The following is a 17688-nucleotide window of genomic DNA, read 5'->3' as shown; positions in this document are numbered from 1 at the left end:
AAAAGGTTTTGAAATTACACAATAAGTGTTAAACATTATCGTTAATGTTACTTGTACATTGAATGTGCTGAAAATGGTAATTTCGCACATTGATCGCTGTTTTCTCATGCACATGAAGAAGTCATTTTTGTTGTCGCTAACACATTTCTTGTATCGATTGACAATGAACATTGTTCGGCTTCGGTGCTGTAAAAGACACGAGGCAGTCCTATCAGACAGGCATTAGAGAGTAGCATCTATAAACAAACAATTACAATCATTGTCTGGTTATATATAAGGATTTTATTTGTTTTCGTCATTTCTACATTCAAACTTAAATATTTGTGTGGCCTTCACAAGATTTCAGTCCAATTTGATAACAGATGCTGTACCCAAATTTCGATTATCATTTAATTTGGGTTTGCAAGCAATACTCATCAATGTCTGGTTTATCCGATCCGATTGTGCTGAGACCTAAAATATTATTAATCAAGAGTTTTCATAAACGTATGTCAGCGTATGAAACGTATAATATACTGTAAGGGTGATTTAAAGCATTTTGTTTTGCTTAAAACTCAAACATACACATCTTTATAGCAGAACAAATCTGAATGAGAAAAATATGCAACTCGCAGAATTTTTATTGTCCATGCTGTCATATCAATCATATGTCTATATTATTAGTATCATCGACGCAGTTTTGAATACTCACATTATTTGTATAAAATATGATAAAACTAATCATCATGCATTTGTGAAACATCAGTCAATGGACATAAAGATTGATCATTATAATCATCCCGTATCTGCGACTCGGCACAGACTCGTGTGATTGTTATAAGTGTATTTATTGTCGGGTGAGTTTCATGCAACTATATGTGATATTCCGCTGATCATTAGGACTAATCTCTAATTCTGTGTGGAAGTGTCACAAACGAGATATTACCATTACTATAATATACAATATCCTTATTTACCGTATGCACTTTGGACAAATATCATGGAAACGCAAAGGAAATCTGAATATTTGCCAGATATAGTTCACGTCTTTATGCTATACCAAGAACGATGTTTGTAATCTTGATATAAAATAAATCATTTGATCTTGACGCACTTTAACTTCAGATACAGGAGCATCTTTGGAAGAAAATTAAAAATAGAATGCAGTTTTCATTTTGAAATCCTCAATCATTGTATATACATATTTTAACATAAAAATGTTTGCAAACATACATTGTCGGATAGAAGAATAATCTCCGTAACCTTTTAGTCGCATATATGAATAAATCTCTAATTAATGTCCATACCTACATTTTTAAATAGAAATCCAGTAAGTTCGTGCCTTTAGCTGGGCGTTAAATTCCACTTGCCAATGGAAAGTGATGGAAAATAATAATAATAATAATAATAATAATAATAATAATGATAATAATTCGTCATTTTACTAGTATTATGATCAGCTAACTAATGGGAGAAAAAATACTGAACGATATGATTAAGTATATATTTTAAAACAATTCAACCTAAACCCACAATGTTCTGTGAACATGCTTGTGTTCTAATGATACCTCTCTCTACACATATATACCATGTGTATAAATTTTGGCAATACAATGGAAGAATTTAGTGGCAAATTTCAAAGTATATTTTTCTATCCACGATAAGAAATTTTTCTCTGTTGATACACATGTACCCGTATCAAAAGAATGTAGTATCGGGCAATATCAAACAATAACAAAAAAGCAATTTTTTTTGTTGTAGTAAATAATGTTTGGTTAATAGTGTGTGCTTGACATTTGTCCATGATTGTGGGTAGAGATTTTGTGCACCTGATTTTTATAACGTTTGTATAAATACTTTTCTTACTGCTCTTTGATTGCAAGATCTAGCCTTTTGACAAGCATAGGTTCTAGAAGAAAACTTATTTTCAACTGGGTGGAACATTCGATAGGAAATTCCTGATATGTGTCTGCTTCTTAGGTCAAGTGAAAATATGCATAAATAGTGAGTGGTATACAGTTATTGTTATTACCTACTATTGATCAGTCTCTGGTAATATATTACACATATGGTTGTGTTTCGATATAGTCTGAGATGAATTATTCATTGGAGATTATAAAACATTCATTGACGTTTGGACTGAAGCATGACTTTAAGATTATCGTGAATATCCAAGACAATATAAATTCATTTTGAACTTTCTACACTCACGTATATTGCGATAAGACATTTAGGATAATTTGGAATTTAATTAACAAATAGTTTCTAAATTTAATTTCAATTTTTCAGAGAAATACCATATTTGATAAATTGCAATTAAATTGTTGGTTTTTCTTCTTTCTGTTCCATTATTTTTAGACATAGAGTTGTTGCAATACAAGTTATCAGTTAGATTGTGTGCACTATTTTCAATGGTTTTATATTGCCACTCATAAGACGAGGCATGTACATATTGGTTTGATATATAATTAAAATATTCACTGATCCTCCTGAACAAGCATAGCCTAAATTCTTCTTCAAGCTTTCATTTTAGACGAATGATCACGAAACAATGGTTTTTCTATACATCCAAAGTAAAACTAAATGTTGAGTCTTTGCGTCAGGTGAATGAATGTTCTTAGAATGAACTGCCATTGAATACCCTCTTTACTAATCTGCCATCACCAACAGTACAGGACAAAACTTGCAACCTGCTTTTGAACTCGTCAATGCTCACGGAACACCCCTGAAAATAATGAAAATTTGTTTAAATGCAATGATATATTTCAGGATAGGAGAACTTCATTTTGACATTTATAGCGACGTTTAATCTAAAACTAGCGAGGCTTTAATGATAGACCGAATATTGGTTTTATTCAAAGAAGGAACTATTAGGAATATATATGAATAAAGTACAGATACACCATAACGGGCAAACAGACCTGCAGATGTCTTTCTCCCGCAATGGTTTCATGGTAGGCAGTTCTGCCATGCAACATCCTTCTGTTATTAAATCCCATCAGGTCTCCCGGTTTCAGACGTAGTTTTCTCTGAAATACAGACCGTCATGAATTAGTTTTGTTCATTTGTGTTGCTGTTTATTATTTATTTCATTAGATATAAACAGACTTTTGGAATTATTACACACGTTATTTACATTAATATAGCTGCGTTGTTGTCTTCACTGCTTATTGTATCTTTCTTGTTTTGCATTACTGTCTTTAATAAACTTAGTATATGAATAAATAATTGTTTACATGTGCTGCAAATAGATTTTTTGGCTCCATTTAAAATAACCTAAATTAAATAAATCAGGAATAAACAAGCTCAAAATGGCTGCCGAGTATTACGATTATAAAAGAGCAGCCTGTTATGCACATTGGCCAACAGCTAATGCAGGTGTTCGTAAAAGATTATCCATATCCGGAGGAAATGACCGGTCGACTTACATACGAAGGTGATGTTTGTATCATGTTTGCAAACTTCAGGTAGGCGTCGAAGTATCCCTCCAGATCTTCCTAAGTTGAATAAGGACAATATCAGGGGGCAAAATAAAAATTGTTCAATCGAAAAAAATACCTACAAAATGTCGTTGTGGAATAAGAATAAAAATAAATAAAAATAAGTTTATTTAAGAGACCTAACAGACCTACGCACTAGTTCAATGCTTTTCCGTTGCGAAGAAGACAAAGTCGAGTAGATTGAGAAAAAGAAGTAACGAATTTAAAGAAATTTAACCATAAAAAGTCCACACACAATCGAAATGTAAATGTGCAACACAGTGGAAAAGACTGAATGATAAAGGCTTAATGTAGGTATCAAACAATCCTTTATTAAAGTAGTATTTACCTGACCTTTTGTAATATATCTAACGAATAAATCATTATTATGTTATAAAATGTCATTGTAGCCCTTCTACTTGGCAAAGATTCGGTTTTCGTGTTGCTTTGATACTATGTCAACTATCGCAAAAGTTTCATGCCGATGTATGGTGTAAACGTGATAGAGCTTGGAAATAAACATGTTAATGTATGTCTAAAATACCTTAAAAATTCGTACAATTTCAATATGTGTTTCAAGCGCCTTATAAGGACAGACATCTTCATGATGTATCTTTCAAGTATCTCACAAAAGTCATATCACTTTATGATGTGCATTTATATCACCCTACACAGTTATACCAACTGATCGTGTATGTTTATATGTATCATTACTAGGTTACGCTACTAACGTCATGTACCTTACAAAGTCATAACATTTAATTTACATGTAACTTTCAACGCAATACCGCTTCAATCAGTTATTATGTTTGGTATCACAAAGTTATGGCTGCTAGAATCACTTCTGATGCTGCAATTATTGACGACGATGACGATGATTATATTGTACAGAACGTTATATTGTATCGCTGCCATGCAACATCACTATTTGTTCTCTTTATATCTAACTGATATACCAACTGACTGAGTGACTTACTTCGGGTACTGCCATTGAAGACTGTGTAAATGGATGCCAACTAATCCTCACAATCTGCGATAAATTAATATATTATATTATGGACAGAGAAATAGCTATTTGTCCATATGTTATACCACAATAAATGATTTTTGTGTCATGAAAACAAATGTAAGTTTACTATGGCAATTAAAACAAAACATATTTTGCAGAATATTTTGGTAATTTCATGTAAGTCAATTCTTAAATATTACTTTTACATCTCATTTCATAATGTCCTATATATAGCAAAATAAGTAGAAAAGGGACCAATGTGTTAACATTGTTTACTTATTTTAAGACAAGTCTTAACAAGAATAGGACTTTCTACACTTGTCATGGATTCCTTTAATAACAGTATTTGCTGATACTGCTAAAATGATTTTTCATTGGAAACGTTCAAGGAATATGGGTATAGTAAAGTGTAAAAGCAGCATGTGCCACACAATTCCAAACGTTAATTTTTATCCAGTCCAGAGGGGGGGGGGATGAGAGAGAGAGAGGGAAAGAGATTGAGAGAATTGTAACTTGCCTCACCAACGCCGTTCACCTCAATATGTTTTCGTTCATGGACCATGTATATTGGATGTTCTCTGAAAAAGATTGGATTCAAACTGCAAAGCAGTGTTATAAATATACTTAACGCTTATGATAAGAGAAGCATAAACTATGGGCCATAAAAAAAATCCTCGGGAAATGAGAGAGTAGTGCATATTATCACCAACTTTCATAATTCTAGATAGTATAGCGTCTACAGGCAAACACCCACTTGGTATTTAACTAAAAGTAAACTCTTAGAATAAGCCATCAAAATATGAATGTAGGTCACAGTGACAGAGTCAGTGTTAAATATGGGCCGTGAATTAAATGCACAGTGACCTGCTTTAGGGCTTAGTCTTCAAATAGACGGATCCCATTACACGGTTGGATAGTGCTATATATACCAGCATGTACACATGATGCAACAAGGCATATTTGGTTATGGGCTAAACACAAAAACATAAGCTTAACCAGTAAAATGCTATCTACATTTTTGTATGTAAGGGTGTGGCACTAACAGATGCAATCAGTCGTCATGTTGGACTATTCTAAGATAACAGAGAGTAAAACAGACTACAAAAAAAAACATAAGGTAACCAAAGTCAGTGAAGCGTAAGTACTGAAAACATTGACCAAATTTTATAAAGAGTTCGTGGCAATTATATAATGCATCTCCCTAAAACGTTTCCTCCTTGTACGTAAAACAGAATCTTTTGCAGAGTGCAAACGGTATATTTAGTCAAAACCTATATGCACAAACTTAACCTAAACAAGTAAAATGTTGTATGCTAGTGACATTGACCTTCTTGTTGCAATGGTGTCGTACTAAGATAGCTGCATACTATCATCTTGCTTGATATTTTTAACAAGAATAGAACATGATAAAAAGAATTAAAATGCAACGAAGTTTAGAGAAGTCAGTGAGGAGTCAAACATTGTTAACGGTGACTTACCTTTGTTATGCGGGTGTGATACGGGAGGGAGGGATCATATATGCATCTTATATATTACCTACTCCAGTGCGCGCGATGCAACAAATTGTGAGGATGCGTTCGTCAACAATGTTTATAGCAGATACTCCCCGGGCCATCTGCCAGACGCATCCGCACATTGACAAAAAGTCTCAGACCGCTAACAATAAATTAAAAAATTAAAATTCTGATAACAATGATTGCAAAATGTAAGTGTCAATGGCACCTTGTTTTGGAAGACACAAAATTATAGACATCATTGTGGCAACACATTATGTTGGATACGTGCTGACAGAGTTAGAGAAGGTGGCGGTCGTATTCCGTGTGAAGTATGTCACATTAGATTACGTAGGAAAACACCGCTGCGTGATCAATTTTGTGGCCGAACAGTTTGATGAGCAATGTGGTCTAAGCGTTCAAAGTTTTATCGCAACGAAATATCTCCAGACATTTCCTATTAGATTTCTCTCTCTCTCTCTCTCTCTCTCTCTCTCTCTCTCTCTCTCTCTCTCTCTCATGGCTAACTTAATGGCCCACGCGCGTATAGTTGAATGAATGCATGTGCGACATGTTATATATACAATCTAATCCAAAAGCAAAGGCAGCGATATTTTCCAAGGGCAGACACAATAACACTGACGTCACATATCTAGCAAAACGATGCACACAGAACTCCATCGTCAATATCCTATTTATTTTTAACGGGGCAGACTCGCACAAGCTCAGAATTATTGATGTCACATGGTGTTCTGGCCTCATTTATTTTATAACCCGTTTTAAAAATTTCTTTTGACGAATACAACCGGACACTTATAGTCAATCACATGGGTTGGTAACCATTTCGATGTCAGTGCAATATTGGATTGTATGCATTAAGGTACAAAAGCACTGTGTAGGTGACACGCTGCCGGTCAGATATATTGGAGAGATCGTCAATATACTGATTCCCTTTTCCTTTTTAAACTTTTCTCCTACGGCCCTGCGGATAGATTCAACTATTCGTCCAAGTTTATTTTTTTTCATGTGGGACGATAAAAGATTTGAGAATATATGACCTAAATTCCATGATACTTCTGTACTCGAACTGTAATCATGGGTGGCGTCGTTTACGTATTCGCTCTACTTCATTTTTTTAATACATATGTTACATTCACAATTTTTTGGAAGAATTGTGATTTTCTATTTGAAAGTTAGAGTTTCACTGCTTATCAGTTCTTATCAGTTCTATATTTTTGCATCCATTTTTTATAATATTTATTTTCTTTACTTGTAAATACACAGGACGCTTGTGCATTGGAGTGTGCAATAATAATAATGTCACGAAAACAACGACTAGCGGAAAAACGTTACAACAATATTTGCTAGCGCGTGATACAGTCAAACAACAATTACAATCGCGTCACTCAACCAAGGACGATCTCAGTGCGGGATTCGAACAAACATTTCACCCTTTCATTAAGCCAACGAAAAACTAGCGCGTCTCCCGGGGGGCCATTTGAGCAATCCGAGGTGCCACAACAAAGATAAGAGGGCCAAAAGCAACGATTACCCTGTATGGCAATAATTTGCATACGCAGTATGGTTTTGAGAAATGTAAATATAAGCGCGTACAGAATCAATCTCCATCTGAAAAAGCCAACTAAAGATAGTGGTTTCCGGATGACTTTATGAGACAAACTGATCGATTATAAACCTCGAGAGAAGGTTACATGCGGGCAACACTTCCCACAATATCATTAACGATACAGCAGCAATATTTTAGGGGTACTAGTTCCATGTGTACGCCGCGCTGATCAACGAGCTAATAAGTGACGTGTACAGGGACTGTGGCGATTCATCGCCTCAATTACACACGTGTCAGCAATATAATGGATTTCACAGCTGGAGTAATTTGACGACTCGATAGAATAATTGAACATATCACTCCTAATACCACAATGATGGTGTTGATGTTTTGTTTCCTTCCGGAATCATGGATGCCTAGTAACCAACTTGAGATATCGGTGGCTCAACTTCTTGTGTATTACAGTTAGTTCACCATAATAATGGCACCAATTGGTGGTCTACCAACCAATTACACACTACTTTTTTCCTCACGGCGCTTACGAGATCGATGAAATGAGTGCTGAATTTCCACGTTATATAAGCGCGATACCTTGTCATGATTCTAAAATCGCAGTTACCGTTCACGATCTCATAATAAGCTCCTTGATTGAAATATCCACTGAGGGTACCTCGTAGACGTAGGAGCGTCTTTAATGAAGACCGTACTCGGGTGGCCATCAGGCACGACTGGGGAACAAAAAGTGGTTACTTTTCCAGTTCGCGATGCATGTCATATAGCTCCTATAATTGCGTGCATCACATTGACGATCGAGATAAATATCACTTGCGACGCCGTCGATCTAAACGTTAGCCGCCTGAAATAAGTTTTGTATATCTTTTGTGAATAAATCTCCACGCCAATTAACCACATTCCTACCCACACAGGCAGTGTTGATGAGGCGTCACAATAATATTCATTCTCGTATGAGATTTACACTGGCAGATCAAGAGGGGAGAAACGCTTGCCGTTAGTTTGTATAACAGGGGCATGGAGTTATAGTTAGTGGCAAGCGACAAAATAAACAATATCGATCTTACACGCGCACGCATTTACCTCTTCAAGGTCGTAAAATCACGCTTCTCTGTGCACCGAGTTTATTACCGATATGGACTTAGCGATGTTATTCAGGGGTTAATTAGCAACATTTTCACACGGCTGGTGAACATAGGATTTCGCTGGCTAACAAAACAAATGTCAGAAGACCATTGTGGTTCTCCGGGGTAATCCAGTGGGATCTCAGCGATAAAAGTCATATAATCGAGACTGGTTTCTAGAAGGATAAACCATTAGTTGTCGCATGTCTTCTATGGCGGAAGACATGATCGCAAGAGTCAGTTAAACCATCAATGCCACCTCAGCCGAGCGAGTAAATAATTTGATAATGCCATACCGTAATATAACGGCGAATCTTGTTTGCAGGCAGCGTGGCTCAAACAACTAAGTTTCATCCACTTTGATACAAAATGTTCAAACTTGTATCAGAACCTGCATTTGACATGGACACATCGGCGTTAAAGGATGAACAAGTGTGCTATTATCAATATTATTTTATGTTGCATGTGAGTGAAACGATCGGTCGCCAAAAACAACTAGAGAGTAACACTGCCATTATCAAACACATAAGTCGTGGGGGAGCAAAATAAATTAGGGGTAACCTAGCGACAGATGCGTCATTTCAATGAGGCACACAAATCTTGTCGTGGAATGGAAATAACGCTGTCTGCGTCTGATGTCGCCGCTCTGTCACAAATCCTCTTTCTCCCAACAATATCAGCAGTGCTGGCCGCTGAAAAGTCTCAGCCATTCCCACTGCACCAGCCGCTGTAAAATCCGCTACCCTTTGCGCTGCAGGATATGTAGACACTAAAATAGTACCAAATCTTGCAACGGCACGTTGATCAGGGGCACACAAAATAGGCCGCTCAGTGGAAGCGAAACACCTCTCTGGGTAGCAACGCTGACATCACAAAACCGCGATGATTTCCTCCTATAGGTGGGAAGAAGCTATAGAGGCACTTATTGTGGTGACAGACAATTCCAATCTGGTGATTGCGTTGCACAAAGATATGGCACGGTTATTTTTAGAACGTAACCAGTATGGGTAATTAAACATTGCTGTAATAAAAATATGAACACAGACATTTTTGGATGATCGTTGTGCGTTGAGACGGCATACAAGCCGCGTTCGTGGACACATACAAATTTGCCACATGAGACGACTTAGCCACGCTAGTGGACTATACTAAGGTAGATATTAAAGAAGTTGTGGTGCATCAAAATCAGTTTGGTCAGATTAAAACTAACATTATTAAAGTGACTGATAGTGCTAAAATAGCAAGACCGTCAAAATCAATGAGACAAGTGTAAAAAGAGATAATGGAATGTCATGTGCGCTGATCGCAAATGAAGAACGAAGTCGTTTTTCACCAGAGACAATACGGTGTGAACTCAGCATGAACAATACTAAAGTTGTTCCTGTGCGAGACCCAGAAAAAGACCGAGACAAACGATACGCGAACTTGCGAAATTAAGCATGTAAAGGCGTTTAAACTTTCATGTACAAATGTCCAGGAAGACTCAAAAGTCTAAAACAATCGATGAATTTTGTGAAAACCAAATCTTGTCAAAACAAAACTGGATGTTGTCGTTACGAAACTAACTGCGCTGGATAATGTTTAAATGTTACACTCTAAAATAGAAATTACCAAAGCCTGTAACCACACGCCCCCAGTCAGGTTGGGCGTCTTTGACAAATCATCCAATGATTTCCACGACGCCAAAAAAACCATCGATGAAACTTTTGGAATGTCCAGTCATATTCCTATGAAACTTGCCGATATTGCTGAAAAACCAACCATGCTGCAGGATTACAAAAAATCGTTACATGCCGATTTGAAGCTCTGACAAAGTATGAAATCAGTCACGTTTTGGGGTGAGGTTGGTGAAATCCACATTCGTGAGTTTAAACACGGTGATTGGTAATGTAGAGGCAGATCCCAGAGAAATCTCTATACTAAGGCGTTTATACAGGCTCGAATGATTATTATTTTAATAAATCTGCTATCTGGTTTAGTGGCAAACCACTAACTCATCAAATAACTATGCTTGTGACAGGCTCGATTCGGCCATAAAAATGTTGAATGATGTAATCGCCGACCTGCAGCCGGCCATTGCGTTAATCAATACTCTTAAATCTGACTGTGAGCAAAGAATTCCAACATTTGTTTTTTTTTTGCAGCCGGGACATGAATGAGAATAAGACGAGACGAGGAGTGTCACTGTTTACCTGTATCTCATCGTATTTTAAACATATTGTCTCGATGTTAATGGTTCTATGTGAGTTATTGTTTCCAATGATTTAAAAAAGGAGATAGTAAAGAACAGATATGCATACCTTGAGACTGCAGATACAGATGTCATATAAAGCTGTTGTACAGATTGTTTTAAGGCCAAATTGTTCATTGACTACTTCTCAAGGAAATTATCTGTGTCGGGTAATGATTACTACCGGTCAGTACATTCCTCAAAGTTGACTTTCAGTTACTATCTACAACAATCTAATCACGACCGTCGCCATATTAATAGACAACAAAATATCCGCGTTCGTGACTTGAACCCGCGATGTATTTCTACAATGTCATCCATTTAACAATCTCACCACTGACAAAGTAAAAACTAAAAAACAGGCACTAATATATAAGGTTAACGTCGCTTTTGATGAATGAGTAATACATTCCGCTGACACAATCCAACATACAAGGGAAATTGATTTCCTTTCGAATGTTCATTGTCTGTAAAAGTGAGTTATATTTCCATATCGCGAGCGATCAAGGTCTCCTAAGCCTGGCTGAGGTAAATTCAGTTCCTTCGGCATGATTTCGTCCTTGAGATTACAGACATGTGAAATTTATACTGAAAGACTGGACTTTACCAGCGAGATTATTGATGTAATCTTCAGCCAGTGTATTTTAGGCTGACGCGTAATAATCAATAATGCTTCTCAAGGATGAACGTGGAGGATCAATAACACTGCAATCGTGATATTTTATCATGGCTGATATAATCATCACATTTTTTCTCGACGTGCATGTGTCAGACTTACCAGCGAACCCGTGGGTATATCCGGTATAAGATTATAGCCGAATACATCACCACTATTTTTCATGCGCTTGCAACCGTGGGTAGGTAATAAGTAAGATACTGAGATATCCCCATCCCACCTTCCTAATGCTGCTACATAGTAAGATGCATGCCCTCACCAATTTTCATGATCCCATATACAAAATTTTGTATAAAGTGTAACTTGAGCTAAAGGTTAAAACTTACTAAGAATAAAGAGCTAATATTTGTGCATGTACTAATTCAACTCTTTAAGTCACCTCCAAGTAAACATTCCAAATATTTGTCGAGTGCCTTGCAAGGAAGATTGGTGGAGATTCTATGAGGCTTTGCATGTGAAATATGTGCGAAAAAGACAACGTGTTGTACACTCACTCTTTATTTCGAGAATATGGGCCTAAATTATCAGGTAAAAAAGAATACTGACCTGTCTAAATGAATCTTCGAAAATATGACTGGGATTCTAGTAAGTACTTCGAATTCATCGGGGTATCGCTTCCGGAAGTCCTCGGCAACATGAAGTAAATCGACAAAGGTTGAATCTCCTCCCTTCACAGTGTCGTCAAATCTGTCGCCATACAACCAAGAGGAGACAGGTGAAACCAATATATATATATATATATATATATATATATATATATATATATATATATATATATATATATATATATATATATATATATATATATATAATGAATAATTATACATTTGCATTTAATATTTTATTTATTATCTTTGTTCACTTGGGTTCCCAAGAAAACAGCACCCTAAATTTCTTTATAAGAGACTCGCGAAAGCGCATCATATTGGTTTGATGAAAGAACAAGCAAACCAAAACTTCACCAAACTAACACTTGCTAACAACAAACCAAAACTAGACACCAAGAGTACCCAAATATTGTGAGCAAGTGCAATGATTTGTAGCAGATAATCATTCAGCATGTGATCATCTTAAAAGTACTGTGAGTAATTGTCAGCACGTCACATGGGTAAAACTGGCACCATGCTCTATTTTAAGAGCCACACCACTTAAGTCATTAAAAACTCTTTCAAATGATACACTAATGTCAGTCACACCACATTTCTTTCCAGAATAACACTCACAAGTAATGCAAAGTTGGAACATGCATTCTTATGAAAGTTACGTTACGTTAACTGTCATCTACATGAAGTTAATAATTTTCAGATTCAGATTCAAACAACTGGGTATTAGAAAAGCTCTGAAAATGTTTGTTACCTTTTTAGTTTCTTTAAACCTGTGCATACAGTTAATACTAATCGAGAGACAAAATAACGTTCTATAACATGATTGGCATAGCAAAACATGTTTCTAGGAAAATATTTACCTATTCATAATACCTAAGGAGTCATCACTCAGTTTTCACTAAGATATGTACACGATGGAACTAGGTGAAATACCAAACTCCCTTCCTTTCTCACTCCAGTCCTGGACCCAAAAGATTGGGCAGTCGACGATCCATCACTATATTGGAACAACCTCCCATAAATCTGATTCTAAAAGTGATATAGAAAGCAAGAGAAGTAGTCTATCGCCTCATCCTCGTTGCTCCACTCAGATAGGATCGGTCGTGGATCAATGCCTTCATCAATCCTGCATCGGAACCTCCTAAAACTTAGATTCCTCTCATGTGCTCAAACAACCACGACGACAGGTGTTTAATGACCGCCCAGAGGTGCTGAGTTTGAATTTTAGTGGAAGGACACATTTATTTACATGACTGAGATAATAATAGGTCCGAGTCTGCTATTTGTCTTCCTGACCAGAAACAAAAACACCATAAAAGTAAAACCCGCCCAATGTTCGATATGATGGTACCTCAGAAAAGTGTAGCACACGTATCTTTTCGCCAATCGCAAATCATAACTGTGGAAATACCGTTGGCAAACTTTGTTTAGCGGCTCCGTTCAGTACCCTGACCATTATTGAGACCAATTCCCATAAATGCCTGAGGTATTCGTTGTGAGAGGAAAGCAACACTGTTTCGCGTGTTGGAAAATAGCCACAGAGACCAAAAATGTCCAAGAGAGAAGACAAGGCAACGATATAGCGCACTAACTGAGTGTTATCAAAGGCCATCCGATGAATATGTATGGGGTATCGCTTTGTCACCCTCAGAGCAGCGATATCACTGCCGATGGCTGCAGTTTCCAAAGGAAATACTGATGTATTGCCACTACAGAGCCGTCCACCAACTAATGATGAAGTCAGGTAAGAATGCCTGTAAATTTCCCGGAATGTAAAAGTAAATACGTGGAAACTTCAGTTTCGTCATAAAATAAACAAACGATGTTCCTCTGGTGATGGAGCAGGAGAGGAAAGCTAGAATACTGGGAAGTCAAAGGCGTGAAACGCCCTCAATGGATGTTCGGAGGGCTGAATCATCCCGTAACATCCAGTAGCATGAGCTGAAGCTAAAATCGCATGTAATGCATGCAGCTGGCAAAGAGTGACGAGGTCTGCCGCTGAAGTCCAGAATTAAAAACTGACTTTGAGACAATCGCTGAATAAAGAGTCTCCTCTCCTGGCATAGTTTATAGAATTTGAGAACTGATTTCTTTTGAAGCTTGAGGAACTACTCAAATCATAGTGTCGAATTAGGGTATCGAGGCGGTATGTGGGTTAGACCTGTCTCTAGGCCGAACCTATCTAGTAAAGTCGCATAGGTTACCCATGCGAGTGACTAAGTTCTCTATACATATGATGGAATACTTATGAAACATGGGCAAGGCACGACTGAGTAAAACATGTATATAAAGCTGACCTGTACCTGTCCGACCAAAACCGAATGCAATGCAGAAATATACGCAAGTGTCTACATTACGCACAAAAAAATCACATAAAATAGAACTGAGGTAAAGTTATAGATATGCAGAAAGTAGATGCGGTAATATCCATTTTGAGGAAAGTACCTGTAACGGAAATGGTTCACAGACCGCATGTGCAAATAAAATCATTGAAGTTGGCGACAGGACGCTACGAATGACTTAGAAGAGGAATGCACCAGTATGTACCATATCGTAATGGAATTACTCATATAAAAGAAGTTTTTATAAGTGTTAAAGTCTAGCACGTATAAAATAATTACAGCCAAACCTGCATGTGAAGTCGCGTAGGCTGCCCATTTAAGTTCCTAAATGTGTGACGACTACAAAGTGTTAGGAAACTGGCAAAACTTTGTTGGCATAGGCAGAGACAAGTTGAAAATATAGATAGAGTATACGTTCCTTAGAGGTGGAAAAAAATCTCTCCAACTTTAAAAGGTATACCTTCCACCAAGTTTCTGGCTTTTGTGATCCCCTTTGTGACGAGCGCGTGCTTCTTGGCACTAGCGGAAGTAGTAACCGAGAGGTTGTTAGCCTTTGTTTCCAGTTCTTTCACCTAGCGGGCGATCACTCTGCCTGACCACCACATAGGTCGGCAGACAACATTTAGCTCTCTTTACCTGAAAGCTGTATCTGAGAGGGCTGGTAAAGAGAGGTAGTAGCAGTTATCTGAAGGTATTGTGATTTGGTAACATATTTTTAGAAGAAATTGTAGTATTGCCAACAAATAGCACAGTGGCAAATGACTTTGTGACTTCAAAACGAGGCCCATTATCCAGTTTTACATGTTAATATTGTAGGAATATGTACCAAACATTTTAATCAGTATCTATACATATTTTTTAAACAGAGATTTAAAATCATACCTAACTGGACGCCGTTACCATCCGGCAACACATTGCTGTATGGATCGCTTGCAACGTAAATAGTAGGATCATCACAGGACTTGTGGTTTTGTTATAATTTCAGTTTGCATAATACACATGAGATATTCCGTTGAGGTAAAAGAGGCAATCCGGTCAAAACAACTTCGAAAGAAAGATTTGATTTCAAAGTCACTACAAAAATACGATTGGCGATGCAAGTTTTCACAGTCTGAATTAAATAAACCACACATAAAAATTAGCCGAACGTTAGGTTCCCTTATTATGCTGTTTAATTTTGAAAAAATTTCTACTAATTTTAAATTTGTCATAGTTCCATAGATTTTGAATTTTTAGATATTTGAATATGATGTAATGATTAATTTTACAGTGCTGACCACCATGTATACATTAGCCACAGTGTATATATTAATAACAGTGTATAAATTAGCAATAGTGCATAAAATTCGTTACTGTTTCCTTGATTCGATAGCTTAATGTCATTCTAATCCTGTTAGTCAGAAGAAAAAGAAGAAAAATCCTTTCACGTCAATATCATTTTGTTTGCTATATCAATTTGTGTACGGATATTGTTAGATTGTATATAACTGTTAATATGATAGGACCAGGTTTTGAAACAGAATTGTAGCTGATATTATGACAAAAATATAATTTACACAGTGACGCTGAAGACTTGCTATTTTATGGATTTTATTAATTTCAGGTAGAAACTTCCCCTTGCGTTTTTTGACAGAATTGAATATCAGAATTATTTCTCAGAAAGAGCTGACAATTTTAGACGTTCCAAATTTTCACGTAGCATCAGTGAGACACAATTCAGCTTTATCATGTATTTATACATCTACCTCACATGCTTAGGAAAAAAAAAACGAAAGTCTTTCTGCAAAGACCGATTATCTGTGTAGATTTTTACATAGGCACATCCAAATCAAAAGTCCCCAATATATCAAAATTGACACTTTTAGTTGCACATTTCAAAACTAAATTACGATTGGTGCCTATTTTTTCTAATAACATAACATATTTAAAATTAGGAATGTGTGACCCAATGTACTAGAGCGGAATCATTGACGTTGATATGGACCGTTCTCATTCCGTCCTGTTCTCGCATTTCCGCAAGTGACTATAAATAATAGTTATGGTTTTTAGTAATAAATCGGTAACACTATTGATAAAAAGATACATTTCATATTATAGTGCTGACAAAAAGTCACTAAACGGAGAATCTCTCTTACCGAATACAGTGCAGAAACTGTATCCCCGGTGCCGCATCTAGGTATAGGTAGTCCATGTGAAGAGGCAGTTTCACTGAGGAGTAAGCGACATGGGAAGGTCTGCATTCCTGAACAACATCAAAAACCTAGGAACAAGAGAACAAGAGAAGTCACCTGTTAGAATCAATTTTTTGCACGGTATCCCGTTTGGATTAAAAATTAACACATGCTATACAAAATATTTTCCGGCCATCATGCTTTCGTTTTTATCTAATGGAAAAGGAAAGATATATTTTTTGCCTATCAATATCTAACTGTTTTCTGAAATGTATCATAATAGGCCTACCAAACATCTTAAAATGAATAGTCCCTAGAATATATACGTCACCACAATGGGAAAGAGTTAGTGATCATTTTGATTAATCATATTCTCATCGCTAGAAACAACCGGCGAAAATCTGCTACGCTCTTATCTCTCCCGTGGCTGCCCGCGATATGACCTCCTCGTTTCCAGTCAATATGTGTAAAACAAAACTAGGCCATCAACGAGTCAGTAAAGTAAGATAATAAATAATATTAATTACTAGAAGTAACCTATAATCGATTGTGTCTGTATCTAAGCTAAATATTTTTCTTTGTTTGTTGAACAGAGTTTAACCTCTGCAACCTTGGTAAAACTATATTTTTCCAAGAATTGTATGCAATTGTGACACTTACGTCACCATAACTCGTCCTCTGTACGGGAGCAATTTTCTCCACAACCTGAAGGAAAAAGATAAGAAAAATCGAATAAAATAATAGTTTTAAAGCTAGATTCGTTAATGATGAAAACTTAAGGAGAAACCCGCCCGCCCATTTATTCGTAATGAATTTAAACATTAGCGTCATACTGATGGGGGAAAATAATTCCATATTCAGGCAGTAAGTTACCCAAATTATTCAGAAGATATTGTATTTAATTGGAGAACGAGTAATATTTTTCTATAATATATAAATATTCCATTTGTCTCAGAGCCCAGGCAACGTATTGATAGTTACATAGCCTTTGTTACAGGGAT

The 17688-nt window shown here is 36.6% G+C and overlaps 1 protein-coding gene across 2 annotated transcripts in view; it reads right to left on the bottom strand.

Moving 5' to 3' along the window:
• Positions 1-294: 294 nt before the first annotated feature.
• Positions 295-17688, bottom strand: part of LOC149787197 (uncharacterized) — a 109259-nt gene continuing 91865 nt past the window's right edge. Inside the window, exons 9-16 of one of the 2 annotated variants that reach the window (XM_089977700.1) lie at positions 17348-17392; positions 16652-16776; positions 12116-12256; positions 4985-5045; positions 4435-4488; positions 3408-3476; positions 2901-3008; positions 295-2704 (exon numbers count right to left, since the gene is read on the bottom strand). In XM_089977700.1, the coding sequence (XP_089833826.1) occupies positions 2597-2704; positions 2901-3008; positions 3408-3476; positions 4435-4488; positions 4985-5045; positions 12116-12256; positions 16652-16776; positions 17348-17392 (711 nt within the window). In that variant the 3' untranslated portion in view covers positions 295-2596. The remainder of the gene's footprint in view (positions 2705-2900; positions 3009-3407; positions 3477-4434; positions 4489-4984; positions 5046-12115; positions 12257-16651; positions 16777-17347; positions 17393-17688) is intronic. The other variant, XM_089977699.1, reaches the window with a different exon arrangement.

This window comes from Sinohyriopsis cumingii, chromosome 12, assembly GCF_028554795.1.
Source record: "Sinohyriopsis cumingii isolate HCF-2022 chromosome 12, ASM2855479v2, whole genome shotgun sequence".
NCBI lineage: Eukaryota > Metazoa > Mollusca > Bivalvia > Unionida > Unionidae > Sinohyriopsis > Sinohyriopsis cumingii.
This window is presented reverse-complemented; position numbering and strand designations above follow the sequence as displayed.